At 41.8% G+C, this 21,817-nt stretch overlaps 1 protein-coding gene across 3 annotated transcripts in view; it reads left to right on the top strand.

The window, feature by feature from the left end:
- LOC121603709 (polypyrimidine tract-binding protein 1) overlaps positions 1 to 21,817 on the top strand; it is a 265,540-nt gene that overhangs the window by 98,147 nt on the left and 145,576 nt on the right. For all 3 annotated transcript variants that reach the window (XM_041932849.1, XM_041932848.1, XM_041932847.1), the window contains one exon: positions 12,634 to 12,729. In XM_041932849.1, coding sequence (XP_041788783.1) covers positions 12,643 to 12,729 — 87 coding nt within the window. In that variant the 5' untranslated portion in view covers positions 12,634 to 12,642. Of the gene's footprint in view, positions 1 to 12,633; positions 12,730 to 21,817 lie in introns of those variants that run through there.

Below are 21,817 nucleotides of genomic sequence, written 5' to 3'. Positions count from 1 at the left end.
ACCATTGTTCGCCGGTAATAGCTAGAAAAAAGGTTTGAACCGGTTGAGATTAAGTTTTCCTTTCAGCCTTCTTTGATTGAATCAGTTCAATATGGCGTTTACTTCGGGCCCGTCTGACGGCTGAGTGTGACGTGGCAAGAAAGGATAGTAAAATTAATTTCATCCATGGAGAACGGTATTGCTCCACCCTCTCCAACCCAACATGGGTGCGCTTTTCAACCACCTCGAGCGGGCGTGCTGCCAATAAGAAGAGTGAAAAAAAAGCGGGAACCGAAGCCGATTTGAGAATAGTTAATAGTGATGACGGGCAAAAGGGATTTGTATGCAAAAGAGAAAAATTGATGAAAATTTCCGAACCTCCCGTTCTCACTTGATTACTTGACTCTGAAGAAATGAACAAATGACAACAGTCAAATAGGAATTCTTAGACGGGGACCGCAAGCACAGAAGTTTCGCAAAATATTATGTTTAAGAATTCTTAAAGAAGCAGAAGAGTGATAGAGAGAGAGAAGAGAGAGAAGAGAGAGAGAAAAACTACAGCAGCTTTACTAACGATAGCAACGTTACTGTGCCACGCTAAAGAGTAACATTACGCTAGCCAAGAAAAGTCATAAAGCCCTTCCTGTTCTCGCAGGAGTGAAAACCTTTGGCAAAATTCTGGTTACGCTGGAGCGTTTTGCCCATTCTCAGATGCTGCTTTCTGCTACTTCCTTTGGTGGCATAATGGTGTAATGGTACCAGATTTTCAGTGCTTCTCTACCGCTGTGTGTATTGTAGGTGTATCATTTTACAGATTTTTTGGAGAGTTTCAATTTAATGATTTCAATAAAGGTCATTATCGTTTCGCGACCGTTTTGCCGTCGTTTTGGAAGGCGCGCGCGCGCGGTGTTGTGATCGACGCCTGAATTAATTCTGTACTTTATGGTACAATCTAGTTAATTTCATCAACCAGTGCCGACCCGGGAATGATGCCAATGGAGGGAGGAGTAACAGAGGTATTCGAATTAATGCAGATTGATTAACAAAGTGTTTTGCGCGGAAGAGAGGGGAGAGGAAGAGGGTGTTTAAATGGTTGTTTAAGGTTTGAAATATAAGTGAAATATAAGTAGATAACGATTCTCTCAGAACAGAAAATACTGACAGAAATTAATTGACAATGTCGGGGAGATGGCAATTCACGCGTTAATCTTATGGTTTTATATGGTAAATGGTTATTGATATTTATCGAAAATGTATTCAATCATAAATTTAGTTCATAGTTAATTAAAAAACGGTTTCATATCCTTCGCACGGTTTATGCTAGTTATTAAATGTTTAAATGATTTAATTATTCAAGCTTTTGTTTTTGTTTGATTTACCATATTTACCTGTATTGGTCTTGAATATAGCAGAAACGCTCGTAGTAACTCACCTTCTAAATAATCAGTAACGCTTGATGTAAGAGTAGGAGAGAGACCTTTTGCACCGTTTTCTTTCTTACTTCATACTTAACGACCGGAAGAACGATTTCTGTAGTGTTTTTCCGGCTCACTGTAACCAGAAAATGTAATAGAAGTACTATCGAAATAGGACGATGTGTATATGTACGTATGGCATTTTCGAGTAACCTTTATTTGTCCTACGACTCTAACCAAAGCAAACACAAGACACGCTGACCGATACACGTTGGTCCAGTCTCGCCGATCGAACTTCTTCGCTGTGAATGGGCATTTTGTTTCAATTTGGTCCCTCCATCCTTCTGGAAGTTGTAGTATGCTGTTTACCGGCCTGGGACGAGGTGTTTGGAGTTTGGCGCACTCACATTAACGGCCAGTTGACGTTAAAGGTGGCTCAATACTTCACCGCACCGCAGAAAAGGGCACCGTCTTCTACCTACCCTTTTTACCGTCGCTGTGAAGTGGTGGCAAATCTTTCGGCCACAATGGCGCAGTAGTGTCGTTGTCGGCGTCTTAAGTGTAGTCAGCTTTACCTTTTTATGTGTCTGTGTGTATGGCGGTAAAGATGATGATGCTTTTCCGGTGTGTCTTGTTCCGCTTGAGGTAGGAGATGACTTGAGCTCTTTTAGGAAAGGAAACAGGCAAATGAGATTCAATTTTACCTCCTTCGGCGCCCGGGGTGGGTCCCGTCTCGAACACGGACACAGTGCACGACCTGGGAGGAAGTAACCATCGCCAGAAAACAGGATAAATGAACCCATTAGGAGACGAAGATACGATAATAGATCGAAGCACTTAGCCCACCGGGCGCATGGTGGGCGAAAGTGGGGGAGCAAACGAAAAAAAGGCCATCGCGAAGCTTGGGGGTTTATTGGAGGCGAAAGGAATTAGGAATGTGAGGGAGACCGGGAGAAAATTCTTTTCGAGAAATGTTTCCTTTTTTCGCTATTCTCTCCCTTTTTACCCACGTAAATCCGTTCCTTTTGTCGCGTTTGTTTTTCCCTGTCCTATTGGGTGCAATTGGATGTTTTGTTAACTATCCCGTATGGTTGAGTTAATGTGGGTTGATCGTTTTTACTTCAACCGTGTTCTTGGCTGTTGCTGCTAGTTTCATTTATTCTCTCTTGCTTCATTTAGTGACAGAAACAGGCAATGGTGGGAGTAAAAGTGAAACGAAAAATTCATAATATCTTTCCGACGACTTACTTGAAACCTGGCGTATTCTACTTTGTTTTATTTGTGGACGCCCTGACGTTCCCTTGGCGACATCTGGAGGTTGGCATTTTCCTCAATTATGCTTTTATTTCCTGCAATTGTATTTGTTGAACGATTGTGCATAGCCTGAAGCAAGGGGGATGGCTGAACCTAGCACAAAACTGGTAGAAAACGAATTCACGCCTACGGGGGGTCAGTGCTACGAACGCAGATTGTGATGGTAAAATGGTTGTTACGTCAGGTACATTAACTGTCTCAATAGTTCGAACGCTAGCGATATTTATTTAAAATAATTATAAAATTACTATTCATAACCTAATGCGGTTAAGCTGTATTGTGAAGTATTTTTTTTTCTAAGAAATAAAAAAATTATCAAACATTGGTTGTGTCCAGTGTGCAAATGTCCAACATTATACTATAACGTTTCATTTTCTTTAAAAGATCCATGCTTAAACTACAGCAAGCGGTCCGAAACATTGTATCCACGACAGGAATCATCAGATTGCCTTTCCAGACTGCAGCTTAACTGGGTTACCGATGCGCTACAATGTTGGGCGTATGTATGCATATTTTTGCATCATTAGCATTCGATACGTACAGTGTACAGTGGATTTTTGAGGTCAATTGCGTAATACGAACCATTTGGAGATTCTGCACGCACTAATGTCAGTGCGCCGTGAGACCCAGTTGTCAATCCCGCAGGGTTTCGGGTATGTAGCGATCCGGTTTTTGGTATGCTCGTTCAATGTTATAATGTAGCGAAGGCGTGATGGATGAAAGTCCCATTTTCTGATGAAAGATAATGGTATAGCTTAGCAGTTCACTGCATTTTACTGATTTTATGCATCAAATCATGCGTCATGCTTATTGATGTCCATTTGATTGTTTTTATGTGTTTCTGTCTGGGTCGAGATGTGTAATCATTTAACGATACCTCTTAAAGAGCCCTTTTCCGGCCTTGGATAAACTTACGATTCTTATTATAATCCTTGTTCTCGTTCAAGCCGGTCTAGTGGGGTACAGTCGCCAACTCATGGGTTCAAACCCCGAATGGACCGTACCCTCCATACGTAGAATCCTGTTATGTGTAATCAGTAAGTCACTGAAATCCTAGCCCATTAGTGGTACAGGCAGGCCTTGACCGACAATGGTTGTTGTGCCAAAGAAGAAGAAGAAGAAGTTCTCGGTCAAGCCCTGGTTTGAGTGACAGTGAGGCGGCGTTTCATTCTGGTTCTGGTCAGAGAATCGTATCGAGTAATTTCTTTGATTATGTTCCTTTTAATTTGCAATTAATTGTCCTTTGCTTAATCGTCATCCTAATTTTATATCATGAACCTCTATTCGATTTCTAGTGCCAGAACTGATCATTGCACTAACATATAACATTTTCCTTGTCCTTCATATGTACTATTGATACTCAATAATTTTATCATTACTGACTAGAAATGTAACTTTTGTTCATGTCTTCGTAGCATTTCATTATACCTTGACTTAGAATGTTTTGTATCGTTAAATAAATATGTTCCTCCTTTAACCAATGGGTCTTCTTCAACTTACAACAAAGCAGGGCTAAACTATGATCAGATGCAAATACTTGCCTATAAACCAAGAATATCTTCTTGGGATGCAACCTTGAAAGAAGCTCACATGGGCAGAGATATCGTCAGCGGGGCGCAGTAAGTGATCGTTGAAATATGGTTGATGTTGGCTTACTTCGTTGCCCCCGGTCCTCTTGCCTCCACTGCGTGTGTTTGTATTTGTGAGTGAAATCGCGAAAGAGTGAGAAAGAAAAAGCATTGCTCACACCACTCGCTTTGATGATGATGATGATGATGAAGATCATGTTGACGATCGTATATGCTGCGAATGATGTTTGGCGAAGCGTGACGATGGTGGTACCAGTTGTGCGTGTATATGTTTGATGGTACGATGGTTGTGTGGTTGCATGGTTCGGCGAACACGCCCGTCTGTCGGGACCGGTTTTTGGTCTGTGCGCGCTGTGTTACTGCTCACCTCAGCATGGTGGATCTTCGCCTGGAGCAGCTCGCCAATGTGGCCAATTTCAAGGTTAAGTGCGCGTCGTCGTCTTGCCTAAGAGGTTTGCGAAGCGAGAGAGTGTGAGTGTGCTCGATCGCAACCGGCCGGTTTTTTTTTATTGATATACGGCAAGTTCAGCAATATAAAGTTGCCCCTGTGTGTGAGTGTTGGTAGCGCTTCCGTTGCGTCATAGCTATGCTGCACCGATCTTACATTTGTTGAACGTGTACAACTTTTTGCTTCCCCTTTACTGCCGGGTTTGCCGATTTCAGAATCGCACTCCATGACAGGTTTGGCGAGAATTGGTTGGGCAAAAATGTTGAATTTGTGCTGACGTTTCGAGAATGTTACCTAGCTGCTGTTTGTATGGGTAATCCATGTGCAACGTCCATGAGTTAGCCGGCACTAAACCCGGGGAACTGGTCCAGTTAACATTTTCTCTAAATGTGTACCACACTGCTAAACGGGCCAGAACGGAGCAGTCGTCGGACAGCCCCTGTGTGGTATTTGGTCTGGGGCGCGGGATATGGTACAAGAGGAGACGCAAAGCAAGCAAGCATATGATTATCTGCGAATAGATGTTGGTTTCGGGGCGGGACGGTTTTTGCATATGTGTGTGCCTCCTCCCCGGCATTCAGTGGTGTGGTGTTGAAGCACAAATTTGCGCTAGGTCAATGTACCGCTCTCCTCTTTTCCACCTTCAAATTCTTTCACGTTGGAGTTTGAGTAGAGTTCTGTTCTATTTTTTGTGGATACAATTTGTTTGAATTTGTTTTGTATCGGACAACACTTTGTGTGGGTCCTCTGAAATAAGTATGGAATGTGCTGTATTTAATGACTAATGTTTTAGTGTCTTTGAAAAGTATTAATAGAGAAATAATTGGTTATCATTGGTTTACATGATTTATGTAACATTAGGTAGTAAATGCTATAAATCTCAGCAATAATGATAAATGCATTGATGATTACATACAGGAGATTCTCGAGATACGACCCCCTCTAATTACAGCGATTTTGATTTTGACAGCTCTCAGTTAGCTGAAATTGATAGATTTGTTTCAGAATTTCTTACTAATAATCGTTACATACACACATTAAGGAAGATTCCCTTTCTACTGGAACTTGAATATTTGTATAATGTAATAAAATTTTAATAAAAAATAAATAGTAAAAAATGTAATAAATTTATTAATGGAGCCGGTCTTGTGGTACAGTCGTCAACTTGTACGACGTAACAACATGCCCGTCATGGGTTCAAGTCCCGAATAGACCGTGCCTCCATACGCAGAACTGACTATCCTGCTATGGTAACAAAAAGTCACTGAAAGCCAAGCTCACTTCACTAGTGGGTACTGGCAGGCCTTGACCGGCAGCGGTTGTTGCGCCAAAGAAGAAGAAGAAGAATAAAATTTTCATAATTAAATTTAGGCATTCCAAATATTTTTTTACTAAAAATGCAAGAAATTCTTCGTTTTGTCTCTTCAACCTCGGTTATAACCAATGTATTGAAAGTTATTCGATATAGGACTTTTTTGATTTACACCTAGCTTTGATATTTTTTTTCGGTCCCAAATATAGTCGTATCTAGGGGGACTAGTATTAGAATTACTGTTAGAATTAGATACTTGCAAAATACACAATATTAGTATAACAAATAGGAAATGCAAGCCTTTTGCTATCTAATACAGTTGTGGAACAGTAGGCAAGATCGAACATTACTTTTCTTGAAGATTGCACAAAAACTAATTGCGGCTGGGTACATTAGTATCACCTGTTGTCCATTAAAATTCAACATCCTTAAAGTGCAAGTAATGGTACTATTTCCTAATGTATAATATTTATTCTTAATATTCCTAGCAAAATATCGCTTTTTTATTGAACAACTCACACACACAAGCAAGCATAGGACGCTGCTTAGTTATCTAACAGAGATACATTATCCAGCGCTACATGATAAGGTAACAATGAAACGTGAAAACTCCCCGACATGTCCATATCCTTCGGGGATTCTCTGTCAAACATAACATTTGCGTTTTGTTGTTGTTATTGGTGATGTGTGTCTGCACGTACCTTTGGCTGTGTGCCGGTTGCGTGTCAGTACTGTAACTGTTTTCCCTCGCCGACTACACCGTATGTCCCGCCGAGTCGTTTTTGCTTCCGAGTTGAACGAATACGGACATTACAGAAACACACTGTATGGAACGTCCGGATGTCAGTTTGAGTTTCGATTTCAATACGTTTTGGTCCAGAATGTATGCTCCAGCGTTAGAAATGTTCCTTTCCATCAGCGCGCTTCAGTATACGTGTGCTGGCTTGTTGCTGGATTAGTTCTGATGCTGAAACGATACCGTTTCAATTTGGCTTGGTGGGCGGCGCAGGATGGCATGCTTGATAAGCGCGTAGCTATCTAGTAGACAGTGGTTCGATCGTTAGGATGATATTTTTTTTGAGATGGGTGATCTGATCGTGGTGGAAAAATGGAGCATTCATTGTAGTTTTACAGGTAACTCCCGGCGTGATGTACCGGTGCTTCATTGCATCGGATGGAAGAAAACGACGATTCTTTGTCCATGCTGTTATAATCTATTAGCTTTGGTAGCTTGGGTTGTTCATTGTAACTGGCGGCATGGTTACACTGCTAGAAATACTACAGTTCCATTTTGATTGGGTGTCGTGTTGCTATTTTACTGGCTGCAGTATTGTTATCTTTTATATTACAATTTTATCTACATAATGGAATGCATCCAAACTTATGAAATACCACCCAAAGAATAAAGCAATGGACTTAAAAGTTAAATCGGAAATTGCTTGCATTTCTGCACAGCCAGCACTGAGTAGTGGCATCCATGTAGGATCAAGGAGAACAGGTTTTAAGCGTCGTTAAATAATGCTTCTTCTCTTTGCCGTCCTGTTCAGTGCAAGATTTTTTTCGGATCGACTGTTTCGCTATCCCTCCCTCCCTCCATAACAACCCGTTTATAAATGGCTCAAGGTTTAGGGAGATCTGAAAACCTGTATTGCTGTTCACGTCACCACAGTGCAGCAGTATTCGGGTCATCAATGTTGTACTTGCACGATGTGCACTAAATACTGAGCAAAAAAAACACTAAAAAAAAAACTCATGGCCATAATAACGGCTATAAGATGATGAGATAGGCTCAACTCAACACCGTGCTATCATAACTCCTTCCCGTTTCTACACCCTTACGGCTTTGCTGCGTGCACAGTGCAGGAATAGTCAAAGATTGGAGCGTTGGGAAAATTCCGGAACTGGGCGAAAAATTCAAAAATTCCTTATCGTAATTGTTACGACATAATTTCGCCAAAAATTAACTTTCCATTTTATGACTCTCGTCTTGCCTAACTGCGGCCCACCGTAGTGGGTTTCGTGTTTGCAATTTTGTTTTGCTCAATACACTGTCGCACAAAATAGTTACACGCGAAGCGCCCGGCACGGTGCACTTTTATTTGTCGAACATTTTTCATATTTTATTTTTATTTTTTTGCGTCTCGCTATCGCTTCTCTGCTGGCTGGGGTTGCTCGTTGCTCTGTCAGCATATTTTCATTAGCATTGAAGGCAGGGCGAGGGATGATCGTTTGTTTCGCGCTGTAGTGTAATGCAGTCTTGTTTTATGCGCACTTTCGGTGGACAGACTAAGAAAAAGCGAAACCATTCGCTTCTCGCTGTCCATTTATAGAGATATTTTCGCTGATCCGAGCGCAATGCCGCTGTGTTTAATTTGTTCGCCATTAACTTACCATCCTGCCTGAACGGCGACAGCGATGAAAGTTTATGTTTGGTCGGGTGTTGTTGGGAATGTTGGAAAATGACTGGAATTAATACCGTTCGTAGCGGGTGTATCGGTTTTGGTGCGCCAGGACGAAAAAACAATTTTAATTTGTTTTTCTACATATTTCATTTACTTTGCAGCACCGTTGTTGATACAGTTCCAATTGCTTATCGTTACCCGTTTGTAATCCTAGCTTATTTTTCCATTACTGAAATGGTACAACTGATGGTGGGTGGCTTTCTGGTGTGGATTGAGAGTGCTAAAGTCTACTTTCGTCGTTTAAGGTAAAGTTTCACGGCATGGCAAGAATTTTTACAGAGTATGAGCTCGAATACACGATTAAACTAATGTGGAACGTATGAATGCCCTTATTGTGTCGTTTGACCGTAATTTTGACTGCTCCAACTTTTCCACTATCGACGAAGCCACCGATTGCTTTAGCGTTTTTATGCGCTCAGCGATTAATTCCTGCGTTCCTGTTGCTCAACGAAAGCCTGGCCCCGATTGGTCTAATGCATCTTTAAGACGGTTGAAAAAAATAAAATCAAAAGCCTACGCGGATTACAGTAGAACGAGATCATCGCTGCATAGGAGAATTTTTTTCGATGCACTGAACAATTATCGTCGACATAATCGTGTGCTCTACCGCTCCTTCATTCGCCGTACTGAAAGGCAGCTATTTTCTAAGCCGACACGGTTCTGGAGCTTCTGGAACAAACGGCGCAATATAAGAAGTATCCCTCCGTCAATGAGCTACAATGGCCAAACTAGTATCGATACATCCGATATTTGCAACACTCTCGCCAATCGTTTCGCTGATGCATTCACCCTTCCTGTTCACAATCCTAACACACTAGCAGAGGCCACCCGCAATACTCCATCGGATATCCATCGCTATCGATTTTATTATACCCACAATTGACGAAGCATTAATTGCGCGCACACTCAACGATATAAAACCATCTACATCATCTGGACCTGACAATATTCCCGCATACATATTGAAGCACTGCCGTCAATCACTCGCACCCATTCTTGCCAAAATATTTAATGATTCCCTTATGCGTGGCACGTATCCTGAGTCCTGGAAACACGCGCGAATGATTCCTATCCATAAAAAAGGCAGTCGACTTCATGCTAGTAATTATCGTGGCATTGTATCCCTTTGCGCTTGTGCAAAGGTGTTTGAGCTCATTTTATACAATCCGCTACTCACAGCAGTTCAAAACTATATGAGCCCTAGTCAGCATGGATTTCTCCCAAGGAGATCTTCCACCACAAATCTTGCTGAATTTGTTGGCTACTGCTTCGACAACATGGATCGTGGTACTCAAGTTGATGCAGTATATATCGACTTCAGGGCTGCGTTCGATAGTATTTCTCATGATATTCTACTTTCGAAGCTAAAAAAACTCGGTTTCCTCGACTGGCACATCACCTGGCTGCGTTCATATTTAACTGGTCGTTCGTACTACATAAGTATAGGATCTCATCGTTCTCACTCTTTCACCAGCTCCTCCGGTGTGCCTCAAGGGAGTAATTTGGGACCACTACTCTTCCTCATCTATATTAATGATCTATCTTTCGTTTTACCGCCAGGCCAACACCTAATGTACGCCGACGATGTAAAAATATTCGCTCCAGTTAGAAACGACAGTGACTGTGTACGCCTTCAAACGATCCTTGAGAATCTGGATAGCTGGTGCAGCAGAAACGCTCTCCAAGTGTGTGCTGATAAATGCCAGTGTATATCATTCAGCAGAGCCCGTCACCCCATCACGTTTACATACACTATGCTCAACACGGCTTTGGCTCGCACGACATGTATCCGTGATCTGGGGGTGCTACTCGATCAGAAGATGTCATTTCGCCCTCACATTGATAGCGTTGTTGCGAAGGGAAATCAGCTACTTGGTTTAATTACGCGGACCTGTAGCGAGTTTACCGATCCCATGTGCGTCAAGTCGATCTTCTGTGCCATCGTAAGGTCGTGCCTGGAGTACTGCTGTCCGATCTGGTGCCCGCTTGGCGTTGGTGACATCAATCGCCTCGAAGCCATTCAACGGAGACTCACCAGGTACGCGGTTCGACTCCTTCCATGGCAATCCCACCACGCTCGGCCCACCTACCATCAGCGGTGTCTGCTTCTCGGACTTGAACCACTCTGCTCTCGACGTAAAAACGCCCAATGCCTTTTCATATTTCGGCTCCTTAACGGAGAGATCGATTCCCCGGCATTACTAGCCAGCATCAATTTGTTCGCTCCCTGTCGGATTCTTAGATCCAATTTCCATCTCCGTGTTCCGCGTACCCGCAACAACCATAGCCAGGGACACCCTATTATACGTATGTCCCTCGAGTTCAATGAAGTGTTAGATTTGTTCGATTTTAGTATGTCTACTTCCACGTTCAAGGAGAAATTGCGTCTACGTCACATGTAATGTTTGCTTATAACTAGATGTTTATTTATATGCTCCTTAATTTAATTATAAGGTTGCCGATTAGACATGATGATCCGTCGGTTTATATATATGAAATAAATAAATAAACGTTTTAATGGCGATGGGTGTGTTTCGTAAAGTATTTATTAAAATGAGTAAATCTCTTCTGGGTTGTTTTATGCTGTAGCTTAACGTCGGGGAAGCTGGTTATGGGTTATTTGCGTTTTGGTGGTAAAGGATAGAGTCAACGCAATATTATCACTGGGGAGAAGTCAAAAGTTCATAAGTTGCTTTGGATATGGTTTCATTTATCTTTTGGTGTAACTGTTTCGGTTTAGTTTTTCTTCTATTTTTTCTGAACATTTCTTACATCAAACGATCATAACGACGCATTTACCAAGAGATTTACCGACACCAGGAAGTCAATTTTACGTATCACTAGATGGAATCATGACGAGCTGCACAATTAGATTATTCGATACCCATTAGGCCATCGGAATTTAATTGAATTAGTTGTACATGGAATTACAAAACAAGTGGCAAACCAATTAAATACAAGAGAATTTTTACAATAGCAATCGATAGGAAATTGCAGTTATTCGAACATGTTCAATTATCAGCTTAATTTGCAATTTTATCGTCCAAACTTCAAGTCTAGTTTGTGCTCTTCATTCGACTGAATTTTTTGTTTTTGTTTCAATCAACAATACTTAATTAATGTTCAAACTCGTTCTCACATACTGTCATTTGAAAGTTCTGCCTGTGTGCATGTATGGATGCGCATTGCCATTGTATTGCTTGCTGCTGTATTGTTGAACGAATCAATTAAACAGCTCTAAAAGATCAAAGGCGGAAACAGGTCTATTCTAGCAACATTTCCCAGCCATTGACAGGACGCAATAATTAATTGCACCCCGACAAAGATCATTTCACCTGGAGGGTCTAAGCTAAAATAGGCCTTTCTACAGTTGTAGACGCGCGTGTGTGTAGAGTGCCTGTAATTTGCACTTGACAAAAATCAAAAACATTTGTGAAGATGGTGTGCGATATGTTAGCGCAATGTGAACTTTGTTCTACCATTGTGTTGCTTGAATTAACGTTGTTGGTGAAGAGTGAGCACTGTTGGATGTGCCCTTCCGGCAGTTGCTTTCAATTAATCAACTCAAAACATTGTGCAGACAGAAGACAGGATAGGATGGCGGTGACGGGCGAAATTGGTCGGTACACGCCACATGGAAGATGAAGTGAGTTATCACAAGCACGGTGAAGATCATTAGGCAAGACAATTCGGCGAAACGCGTATTGACGTCAGTACAGCAAACTACTTTGGATGTAAAGGTCGTTTCAGGGGAGTTTACTCGCGGAGGTTAATGGGGGTGGTAACTATTTCTTGCAAGCAGTACTTAAGTTGCACCCATTAATGTACGAAGCAAGTAGCGTCAACATATGCTCCCGGTACATCTGATATCCAATTAATAGTGGCTTTTTGTACAAAACGCATAGTGTGCTCAGTAAGGGTGAATTCTTGTGGTAAGCTCCATATCTGCAACATGTACGAATATGATGCATGATGAATATGTACGAATATGATGAATATGTTGGCGGAAGTATAACGACGATATGTGCATATACAAAACAATACAATACAATAAATTTTAATAGTTTAGGACTACACTCAGAATTTAATAGTTGTTTAACTATTTTTGTTCCAGGTAGAGGCCATGATGTCCTGCCCCCTTCCATTGCCATTGCCACTACTTCCACCAGCACTGCACGCAGATTTCCCTCCGGTGCACATCGGAGTTAAGGTAAGTTCGACAAAATATTGAAGGAATATCGCTTGTCCCCCCAAACGCTCTCCAAGCGTCCTGCGTGGTCATCATAACGGGAGGGCGACTTTTAGCTGTGGGTGTAGCAAATTTGAGCACCGGCGAAAGTTAACAGGTTTCGGTTTCGTACTTCGCTGCATTTAGAAGCTTTTGTGGTTTTGGCTTGTACGCCCGGAATACGGTCTTAGTCGAGGAGGAACAGTAACTGGGTAGCTTAAGGAACGAAGTAGAGTGAAAATGGAACGGTGCAAGGCATTACACCACGGTTGGCTTGCTATAGCGATGTACCACACATCAGAGCTTATCGAACATGGTTACAGCACGGTGCATGTGTGTACGGCATCATCTGATGGACGTTGCTGTATAACTGGAATGAGCTAAACATCGAGATGTGATGGTTGCTGCTAAATCTTGGCACAACCACCACCACCACCTGTTCCATCTGCTCTCCGGTGTACAGGAAGGAGAAGAAAGTCCGTCACGGTGGGTCAGTATTTTCCTCCATTAAGGATTATGTTCCTAGCCGCGTACGATGGCTATATAGCGTTTCGATGCCACTCTTATTGAGCTTTGATGCTAATAACAAGGCGAACCTTTGGTGGGGTGAGAAGGATAGTAATAATTAGTTTCCTTTTGGGGATGGAGTAAGTCCCTGTTTTTGGAACATAATACGCGGCCAAGTCCCCGGAGGGGCCTATGCATGAGTATCGCATCGACACGACCCGATGCGTCCAATGCAGAAGGAAAACGGCGTCCACATTCACTGATAGGTGATCAATTAGTCTCGAACGCTTCGTTCGGTGAGAAGTAATGTCTGGTAGACTGGGATATCTTTTTGGCGCGTATTTGGGGGTTTATTATTCACAGAATGTGTATGTTAAAAGACTTTTCGGCTTTCAGTGATGACATCTCTTGGGGACCACAAGTACAACACGAGCGATGCGATGAAACTATTTTCGTTCCACGGAATCCTTCTCTACCGTAGTACATGCCAACGGTGAGCCATTATTTTACATCACGGAAAGTGTATCGCAATGGATAAACCAATGGGTAGGATGGGAATATTTGCTTCTTTATCGTTCCATAGCGCGCCGATATTCCGTGTTTTAGGCGCATTCTTTTAGTGATCTATTTCCATGCAAAATAGATATCACTGTGTTGATTTGATTGTATTCATATACACTCACAACACTCACACATACTAGAACCAAGGACACTTACAGACTGGGTATGGCTGGTTAGGAAAAGGGATGAAAAATTCAATTTAACTCACGTTTCTCGCGCCTAGTATAAGGCCTCTGTCGAACATCGATTTTGCAAAAAAAAAGCGAGCTTTGGGTATCAGAAAATGATTGAACCAGAACAAAAATAAAATAAACTAACTTACTATCACCCATCCTTCCTTCGATCCGCCCAGGTGGTGCAGGCCAGGGTGGTTGTACGGAGATTGAACGATTTACATATTCAATTTAGTAAACAATTTTGTGGCCTCCCCAGGAATGGTATGAGCGAGACATTTTGTGGTGCCATAAAGCGGGAGAAAGAGTTTGCCGCCGCTTGTTTGATAGCATCAATTTTCGCTAAACTTTTTCCATCGTCGGCGCGCGGTCGGTGGTTTAGTTTGGCGGCGCGACCGTCGAACCTTGTCTCTTGGTGCCTAACTGATAGTGGATCGTATCGTCGGATGATTGATTTCGCTGTCGATGGGGAGAAGGATTAGGATCTGCCGATCGAGGAAAAATAGGCGATGGTGCGAAAGATCAATGAACACATTTACATGTGCAGAGAAAGTTTATTTAGCTTATTTTGTTATAACTTTTTTGAAGTGTAATGAAGGCAGGTGAAGTTTTATTCTCAATGCAACTCAAAAATGCTATTAATAAAATCATATTAAATTGCTAGGGTTTGTTTATTGTGCAGTAGGAGCAATGCAAAGTGTAAACAAAATTTCTCAAAATACGCAAAAACTGTTTAAACAATTAACGGCTCCAGCAATGGTCTTGTTGTGATTGTTTTGAAAGAATAAACAATAATATTCAAGTACAAACATTTTTTTATTTATTGAATATATATTCCAAAAATGTTTGAACATTTAATTTATTTGGGAAACAAAAAGATTTAGAAGTATATTTTGAAAGTATTTTGACTGTTAAAGGTGTTTAATTAAAATGAAGCTAAAATAAAACAATTCACTCGTATTTTAATCAAATTATCTACTAACTATAATAGTAATACTACTATAATAGTAATAGTAATAGTAGTGGTAATGTAATGAGCCGGTCTGGTGGTACAGTCGTCAACTTGTACGACGTAACAACATGCCCGTCATGGGTTTAAGTCCCGAATAGACCGTGCCCCCTTACGTCGGACTGGACTATCCTGCTATGGTAACAATAAGTCACTGAAAGCCGCCAAGCTCACTTCACTAGTGGGTACAGGACAGGCAGGCCTTGACCGACAGCGGTTGCTACGCCAAAGAAGAAGAAGTGGTAATGTATTTGTGAGATAATAATTTGTATTATACAGTGATGATTGGAATTCGGTAAACTTTGCACTTTTCCTCGCTAGATGAAACTTTGTTTGGCTTTGCTGACTGTAACATAATATTTTATCCATTATGGGGTATGAAATTTGAGCAGGAAAACATTTTAATGAAAAACCTACTTCACAATTAATAAGGAAAATTTTAACTTTTCTTACAGTCTAATTCTTAACGTTATGGAATTACCTTTCAGTCCAATTCTAAGTTCATAAACTTATTTTAACGTTTCTAATATCACGTTAAGTTGGTTTGTTACTCAATAAATGTTCAGTGCTACTGTCTGCATTTAACCATCCCAACAAAAAATAAATTACCATAAAAATCTACAGTTTATTTTAATCATATCTCAATAACCATGCGCCTCCATTTTGGACGACACAATTCCTCACCAAAGAACAAAAAGAGCTGGTTTGCTACTTAGTCAAGCACTGATAAAACCGTGTTGGCAGGTGTGTATGGTTCGTTTATTCAATGGGATGTTTTTGGTTGGTATTCAGCCATGCCACCATGCATCTATGCGGCTAAATTAACTTTGTCCACCTTTCCATCGCCTGTTGCTACGGAGTTTAAACCGTACACAAACGCTCAATGCCATGAAAGCGAGTCAACCGGAGAATATTATACTGAGCCTATCACACACGAACCAGCTTCTATTGGAACGCGGCAGTATCGCAGGCCAGGTTCATAAATTTGGAGCCCTATATCGTTGAAATATTTATGTGAATGATCTTCAGTCCTTCGCTGCTGCATGTCTTTTGTCTGGCGAGGTACGACATGGCTCGATTTTGGAACTTTTATCACCGGCTGGCCTCTTTGAGGTACGGAGTGCGTGACTGTTTCCTGTGCCAGTGCTGGCAGGCCGCGGAGCCACCTGAAGAAACTCATTTTGTATCTATTTGTTAAAGGTTATGGCACTTCAGTGTGTACTCGTGTTGGGGACGGGACTAGTGAGAAAGTTGATACGGAACAATCACATGCGAACGAACCTGTCCTTGTGGAATATTTTTCACATTTTTTCGCCGGTGATATAAATCCTTCGAAGGCGCTTTGTCAAAAAGAAAAAAAAAAACAAGATTCATTGGAGAAGCCCTTTACGACTAATGTTGTCCTTTAGCTTGCCGTTATGATAGCGCGGCACATACTTACACATCCACACGCGTGGTCAGATTACGTGAGCAGACTACGTGATAAGCCGCGCCGTGGGGTGGAGGGGGGGGGGGGTTGTGGGTGGAAATGGATAAATTTTCACCTTCATCCAGGAGCTCCTTCACGGTTCATGTCCACGGTGCTGGTTGGCAGGCAGGTAAGGTAGCATATAATTGTGCGTTGCTTTATTGTCCTCAGCAGGGCATCCGTGCTATGGATCCGCGTCGGTTTTGTCAACTGAGAACACCCTCAGAATTCCGTGACCGTGCGCGCATCACGGTTTGCTTATCACACACACATGCACACGGTGTTGTGGCTGGTGCAAAATTCCTTTCATCTTTGTCGGTGTGACAAAAGAAAATGAGCTCAAAATGGCGTAAAATTGAATCACCGCTACACCTTTCGACCTCTCGCAGGGATCGCAGTAGAACTGGTAGCAAAAATCGTGCCCTCTTTTGGGTGCTCGTGGGTGGGTACAGCTATTAAGAAGAGTGAGAGGCGTTGGAGTGTAGCTGAACAAACAGCGACCCAACTCAGAATGCGAGGATGATGGCTGGATGTCTCGGTGGGTTTCAGCGGCACGATACGGTCACATCGTGGGTGAATCATTTCGACAAGCACTTGCTCTCCGGTGTGAACCGGTGTGGAAGATTTAATTGATTTTGAAATAGCACGTGTCATAGGATTTGACCCCTGTGGGCTGTAGATCATTTTTTGTCAGGTCGTGCTGCTTGAACGGTTCAAAAGAGGGCAGAAAGTGTATTATGAACAGCTGTTGCGTGAAGCTTATTAAGTATGTTGAGATTCTAAAGCACCACATGATGCGTAAGTGCAAAAATGGCACAAGGGCTCCTAAAAGTTGTTATAAACGTGAATCGTTTGTTTATTTATATGAGTTCAAAATTTTAGATTGATTTTAAGAGAAAAGTATTATAGCAAGCTAATCCTAAATACTTTATTTGATTTAAAAAAAAGTGTTGCAGCTCTCAGTGTTTCATATAAATTTATTTCCATCGCTTCATCATTATCGTGCACTCCAATTCACTGCAGTTGCTTGCATTGCTTTTTTGAGGAAATCGAAGCATCAATCTTCAAAATTGTTTTCTTTCTGCACTTGGACTTTGATGTTGTAATTACAGCTATTGTTTCCCAGATCTGATGAAATGGATTGCATACAAAATATGCCACATTTCACTTGTTATAGTTGTGATTCTCAATCCATGGTACAAAAGATGTGCATAATCTATATTAAAATAGTGAATGTAATAAGTTAAGTTAATCATTTAGTTTACTTTCTCTGTTTTATTTTTATTATTATAGCTATTATTATTTTGTGTTACAATTTAATTACAATGTTCGTCTATATTTATCGTTGACTTAAGAAATGATTCTCATATTCCAAGATTCTATCGATTTCTCCGTGTGCTGTTGGGCTACCGTTTTAAAATCTATGATATTGTTATGTTCTTAAATACAGGCACAGTACTGAGCATGCATGGAAAAATGCTAAAGGCTCATAGCAAAGAGAACATGCCCATCTTACTCGTATCACATTTACGGATGAACGGAAATGTCGTAAAGAGCTCAAAGCTAATCGAATCAATCCATACATCAGAAATTACTTCCAAACAATTAAATATGAATTGGATTGACATCACAACCTGAGAGCCGACATTGCCGTTACTTCGTTAGAAAATCGGAAAATCGTCGTGGAGCCGTCAACGGTCAGCAGCTCCTAGCCGTTGCAGAGCGCCTCAGGTGGCTTCCAACCCGTCAAGCTTCTGCTCGCCTTTTGCTCCTTTGTGCTGCAAAGATTTCCATCTCCGTCTATTTTATAGTGGTGAAACGTCGTGCCTCCCCAGGTGGGAGATGGATTATGGTACAATCCGTGAATATCTAGAATCAGTCGAAGGTGCGGCCGGGTCTGGCAAGATTGGCCATGTTTGCTTGCTATTATCTGTTCGTTTCATTTTTTATGTGTGTTTTTGAAACCAATCTGGCTTGGCAGATTATTGTAGGTGACAGCAGCCGCTATTCAGCGGTACTACCAAAAAGAAAGAGAGCAAAGCGTATAAGTGGGCTGAACGAAAAAAGAAGAAATTGATCCTTTCGTGAGAAGGTAAAATAAAATATAACCATCATTTGTGGCATTATCGTGATGTTTGTTGTCGTCGTTGTTGGCGCCTTATCGCGTGGTTGAGATTCATGCACACGGACACACATACACACTCCCATCCTGTGTAGGCCTCCCGGTCCTGCAAAGCCGGCGTGAGAGGGTTTGTGTCTGCTTCATTTTTATGGCTAGCGAACGATGGATCGAGGTAGCGGAGGGCACAAATCCAATTGCTGGAACATGGGTGCTGTGCACACGATTTTCCCAATTTTTATGCGCTTGTGTTTTTCACGGTAATTTTCGATTCTCGACGCGAGCGAAGCCTAGCACGGGCGGATTGGAAAACCTTTCTGCGTTTGCAGCACGCTGATCTCTCGACTGATCCCCTGAATACACGCACACGCAGTTGGTCGTAAAATGGAGAGACGATTTTATTAATCGTAAAACAATGCATGCGCTCTAACATGCTTGTTGAGAGCTCTAACTTTCTAACACACTTAATGTATGGTGTAGGAAAGTTTTAGAACAATTCTAAGAACAAGTTTGAAGATAAAATGTACTATTAGCTAGACATTACAGCTCAAATTAGCAGAAGATAAGGTTAATGAGTTATTATAATTAGTACAGCTAAATGAAACATGTGTTTCTAACCTGATCCTGCTGTTAAGATCATTTAAAAATGCCAATCGTTTCAATCCAGTTTTGAAATATTCAACAGAACCCAGTGTTGTGTCATAAGGATGTGTCAATGGATTGTTTGCAAAATATTCGTACTAAAAATGAACGTACTAACAATGTAATTTTCATGTATTCATTTTTTACCATATGAATGTTGCAATAGCAAACATTTCTTGCCAAATTTTCGTCTGCATCAGAGTGTTCCAATGCGCTCTGTACAGTTCAGCTTCAAACGCTATAATCATCTGCCCAAGTACGTGGCCAGCAAACCAGTCCAACCGTGAAGACATGCAATATCTGCTATTGCCGCTGAAAAAAAAACGCACTGAACCTTACACTCGCACCTGCATGATTTCTCGGCTCAGAACGCTCCTATGCACCGCCCTGACCAGGCATCAAACGGGAGATAATTGCATTTTAGCGAATAGAGGGGAAACGCGAAAAAAAAAACACAGGAGAAAATACGTTGAACGTTTTCATGCATGCTGCACGAAAGTGGCGAGGTCTCGGCAAGGGTAAACCACCATCGGGCTTATCCGGAACCGAAGGTTTTACGTGTCAGAAACGCTTCAAATCTCTCCCGGGTGTGTTGGGTAGCATCACACGATGCAGAATCGGGTCGGCAAAAACTCATCATTTACACCCATACAAACGCACGCTGATAGCCAGCAGAAGAGCCTTCAATGCAACAATGTGGGTGTGTATGTACGTGTGTGTGTACCAAGGTATATTTAACGCAGTCCGGTAGTCTTTTTCAGGCTTCCTAAGGCAAAAGGGAAGCATAATTTAGCCCTGGTTAAATTTCTGGACCGATTTTTCTGCTCGACTTTCGTGTTTCGGCGCCAGCCTTGCCAGCGAAAGATTTATCTGATGTTTTCATGCGTAAAGTACAAACTAATTACCCGTTCCGGAGTGATACCCAGGGGGGGTATAGCTCTGCAGATGCAGTTTGCAGCATTGCGATGGTTTGAAGGTGTTTGTTTATGCTGTTGTTGCTCTTTTTTTCCACTCCCGGTTTTGCGAATGATTGCACACGTGTCCCCGAAACCGGCCGGTCGGCGAAGGTGGTGTTATCATCTATCCACCGGCAACCATAGTTGGCACAAATGCCAAAAGAAAAATCTTCACCTTCCATGCTGCTACCCCGCCGGTGGCAGTAATTAACATGCACAGTTCTTCTTGCGTCATGCGAAACTGTGATGGGGGTGTCGGAAAAGGGGGTACTTCTCAGATTGCCATGCCGTGGGGCAGTAGTTCTGCCAGGCGGTCGTGTATTGCTCGTTTGATGTTTGAGCCTATGGAGTGCGGCGTAGCGCGTAAGAAAATGCTTTCATCTGCACGAATGGATCAGCTTACCGGCTCAGCCCGCTGGGATGGGAGATGCTCTTCAATCGGCATTACCCTTGTACTCCGCTCGTCACGGTACAGATCACATGTAATAGTAGAGATGATGAATCCGAAACACGAAGCGAAGCCGTATGCTGAAACCCTTTACATGCGTTCGGTTCGGTTCGAAAGGAAGGGTAATGTAAAAAGATTCGAACATGAAAATGATGATTGAAAATGTTTGAAAAGTAAGTCAGATTCGTGTCTTCCTGGTCACGGCACAATTAAATGTGTTCGTTTTTTTGTTCATGCTGATTGATGTCACGTTATGCATTTGAGTAGTTAAGCCAACCAGCTAAGGGTTGTAAGGGCTTTATGATTGACCAATAGCGATTTAAAGTCCAAATGATAGAACATGGAATCATGAAACGTACATTTTGTTCAAATGATAAAAGTTTTCAAATTGAATAGAAGTAAAAATAGATCTTAAACCACTTTAGCTCTGGAATGTAAATAACTGGATATCCTTGCTGTTCATTTATTTTAAATTTTATGGCATTTTAAGCATGTCTAGGTGTTTGTGCGAGTGTCCTCTTACGAAACCATTAAATATTCGAGCTTAGGCAGTATTGCCGAGATGTAACGATATGTGCACAGTAAGTTTTGATTACATATTTAGTATCCTGTTGTCTCAGTCTACCACTCTCGTTTCGTCGACTTTCCTTATGTTTTGTGTTTGCTCCTTTTTATGTCATATTCCTATGCTCCATATTGCTACCATAACTGTTGGAAGTTGGAAATTCGAATGTCTCTGTGAATGTCTGTCCTTGATGTAATCTTTATGGCATAAAAGAATGGGACATAGGTTTTTCTTCGAGCGAACCGAATTTTCCGCTTTCGATCTCCCTCATGCTTCTACTGTTTCATATATTAAATATTACAGTATCTTATATCTCCCACTGTCTTCCAGAGCGGGTCAGTAATGGTCAGCACAGGTGTGCACGCCAATTTCTCGTTTCGAGCAATCCTCAAGATTGTTACCGGGTTGTTACCAATTTTCGGTAAAACACATGCCTCTACAGCCATTGGGGGTTTGTTAGAAACAATGTCTGGGAGTTTGCCTTGGAAGGTGACTCCGATTATGCAGCTGATTGGTTTAGAGTTGCTCGGTATTTTTTGCCCTTCCTTGCTGAGTTCCAAAATGGGAAGCTATGTTGTATATGGTAGTGTATCGAGAAGGTCGACGGCTATAAAACTACCTA

The sequence above is a fragment of the Anopheles merus genome, chromosome 2R, assembly GCF_017562075.2.
Source record: "Anopheles merus strain MAF chromosome 2R, AmerM5.1, whole genome shotgun sequence".
NCBI lineage: Eukaryota > Metazoa > Arthropoda > Insecta > Diptera > Culicidae > Anopheles > Anopheles merus.
This window is presented reverse-complemented; position numbering and strand designations above follow the sequence as displayed.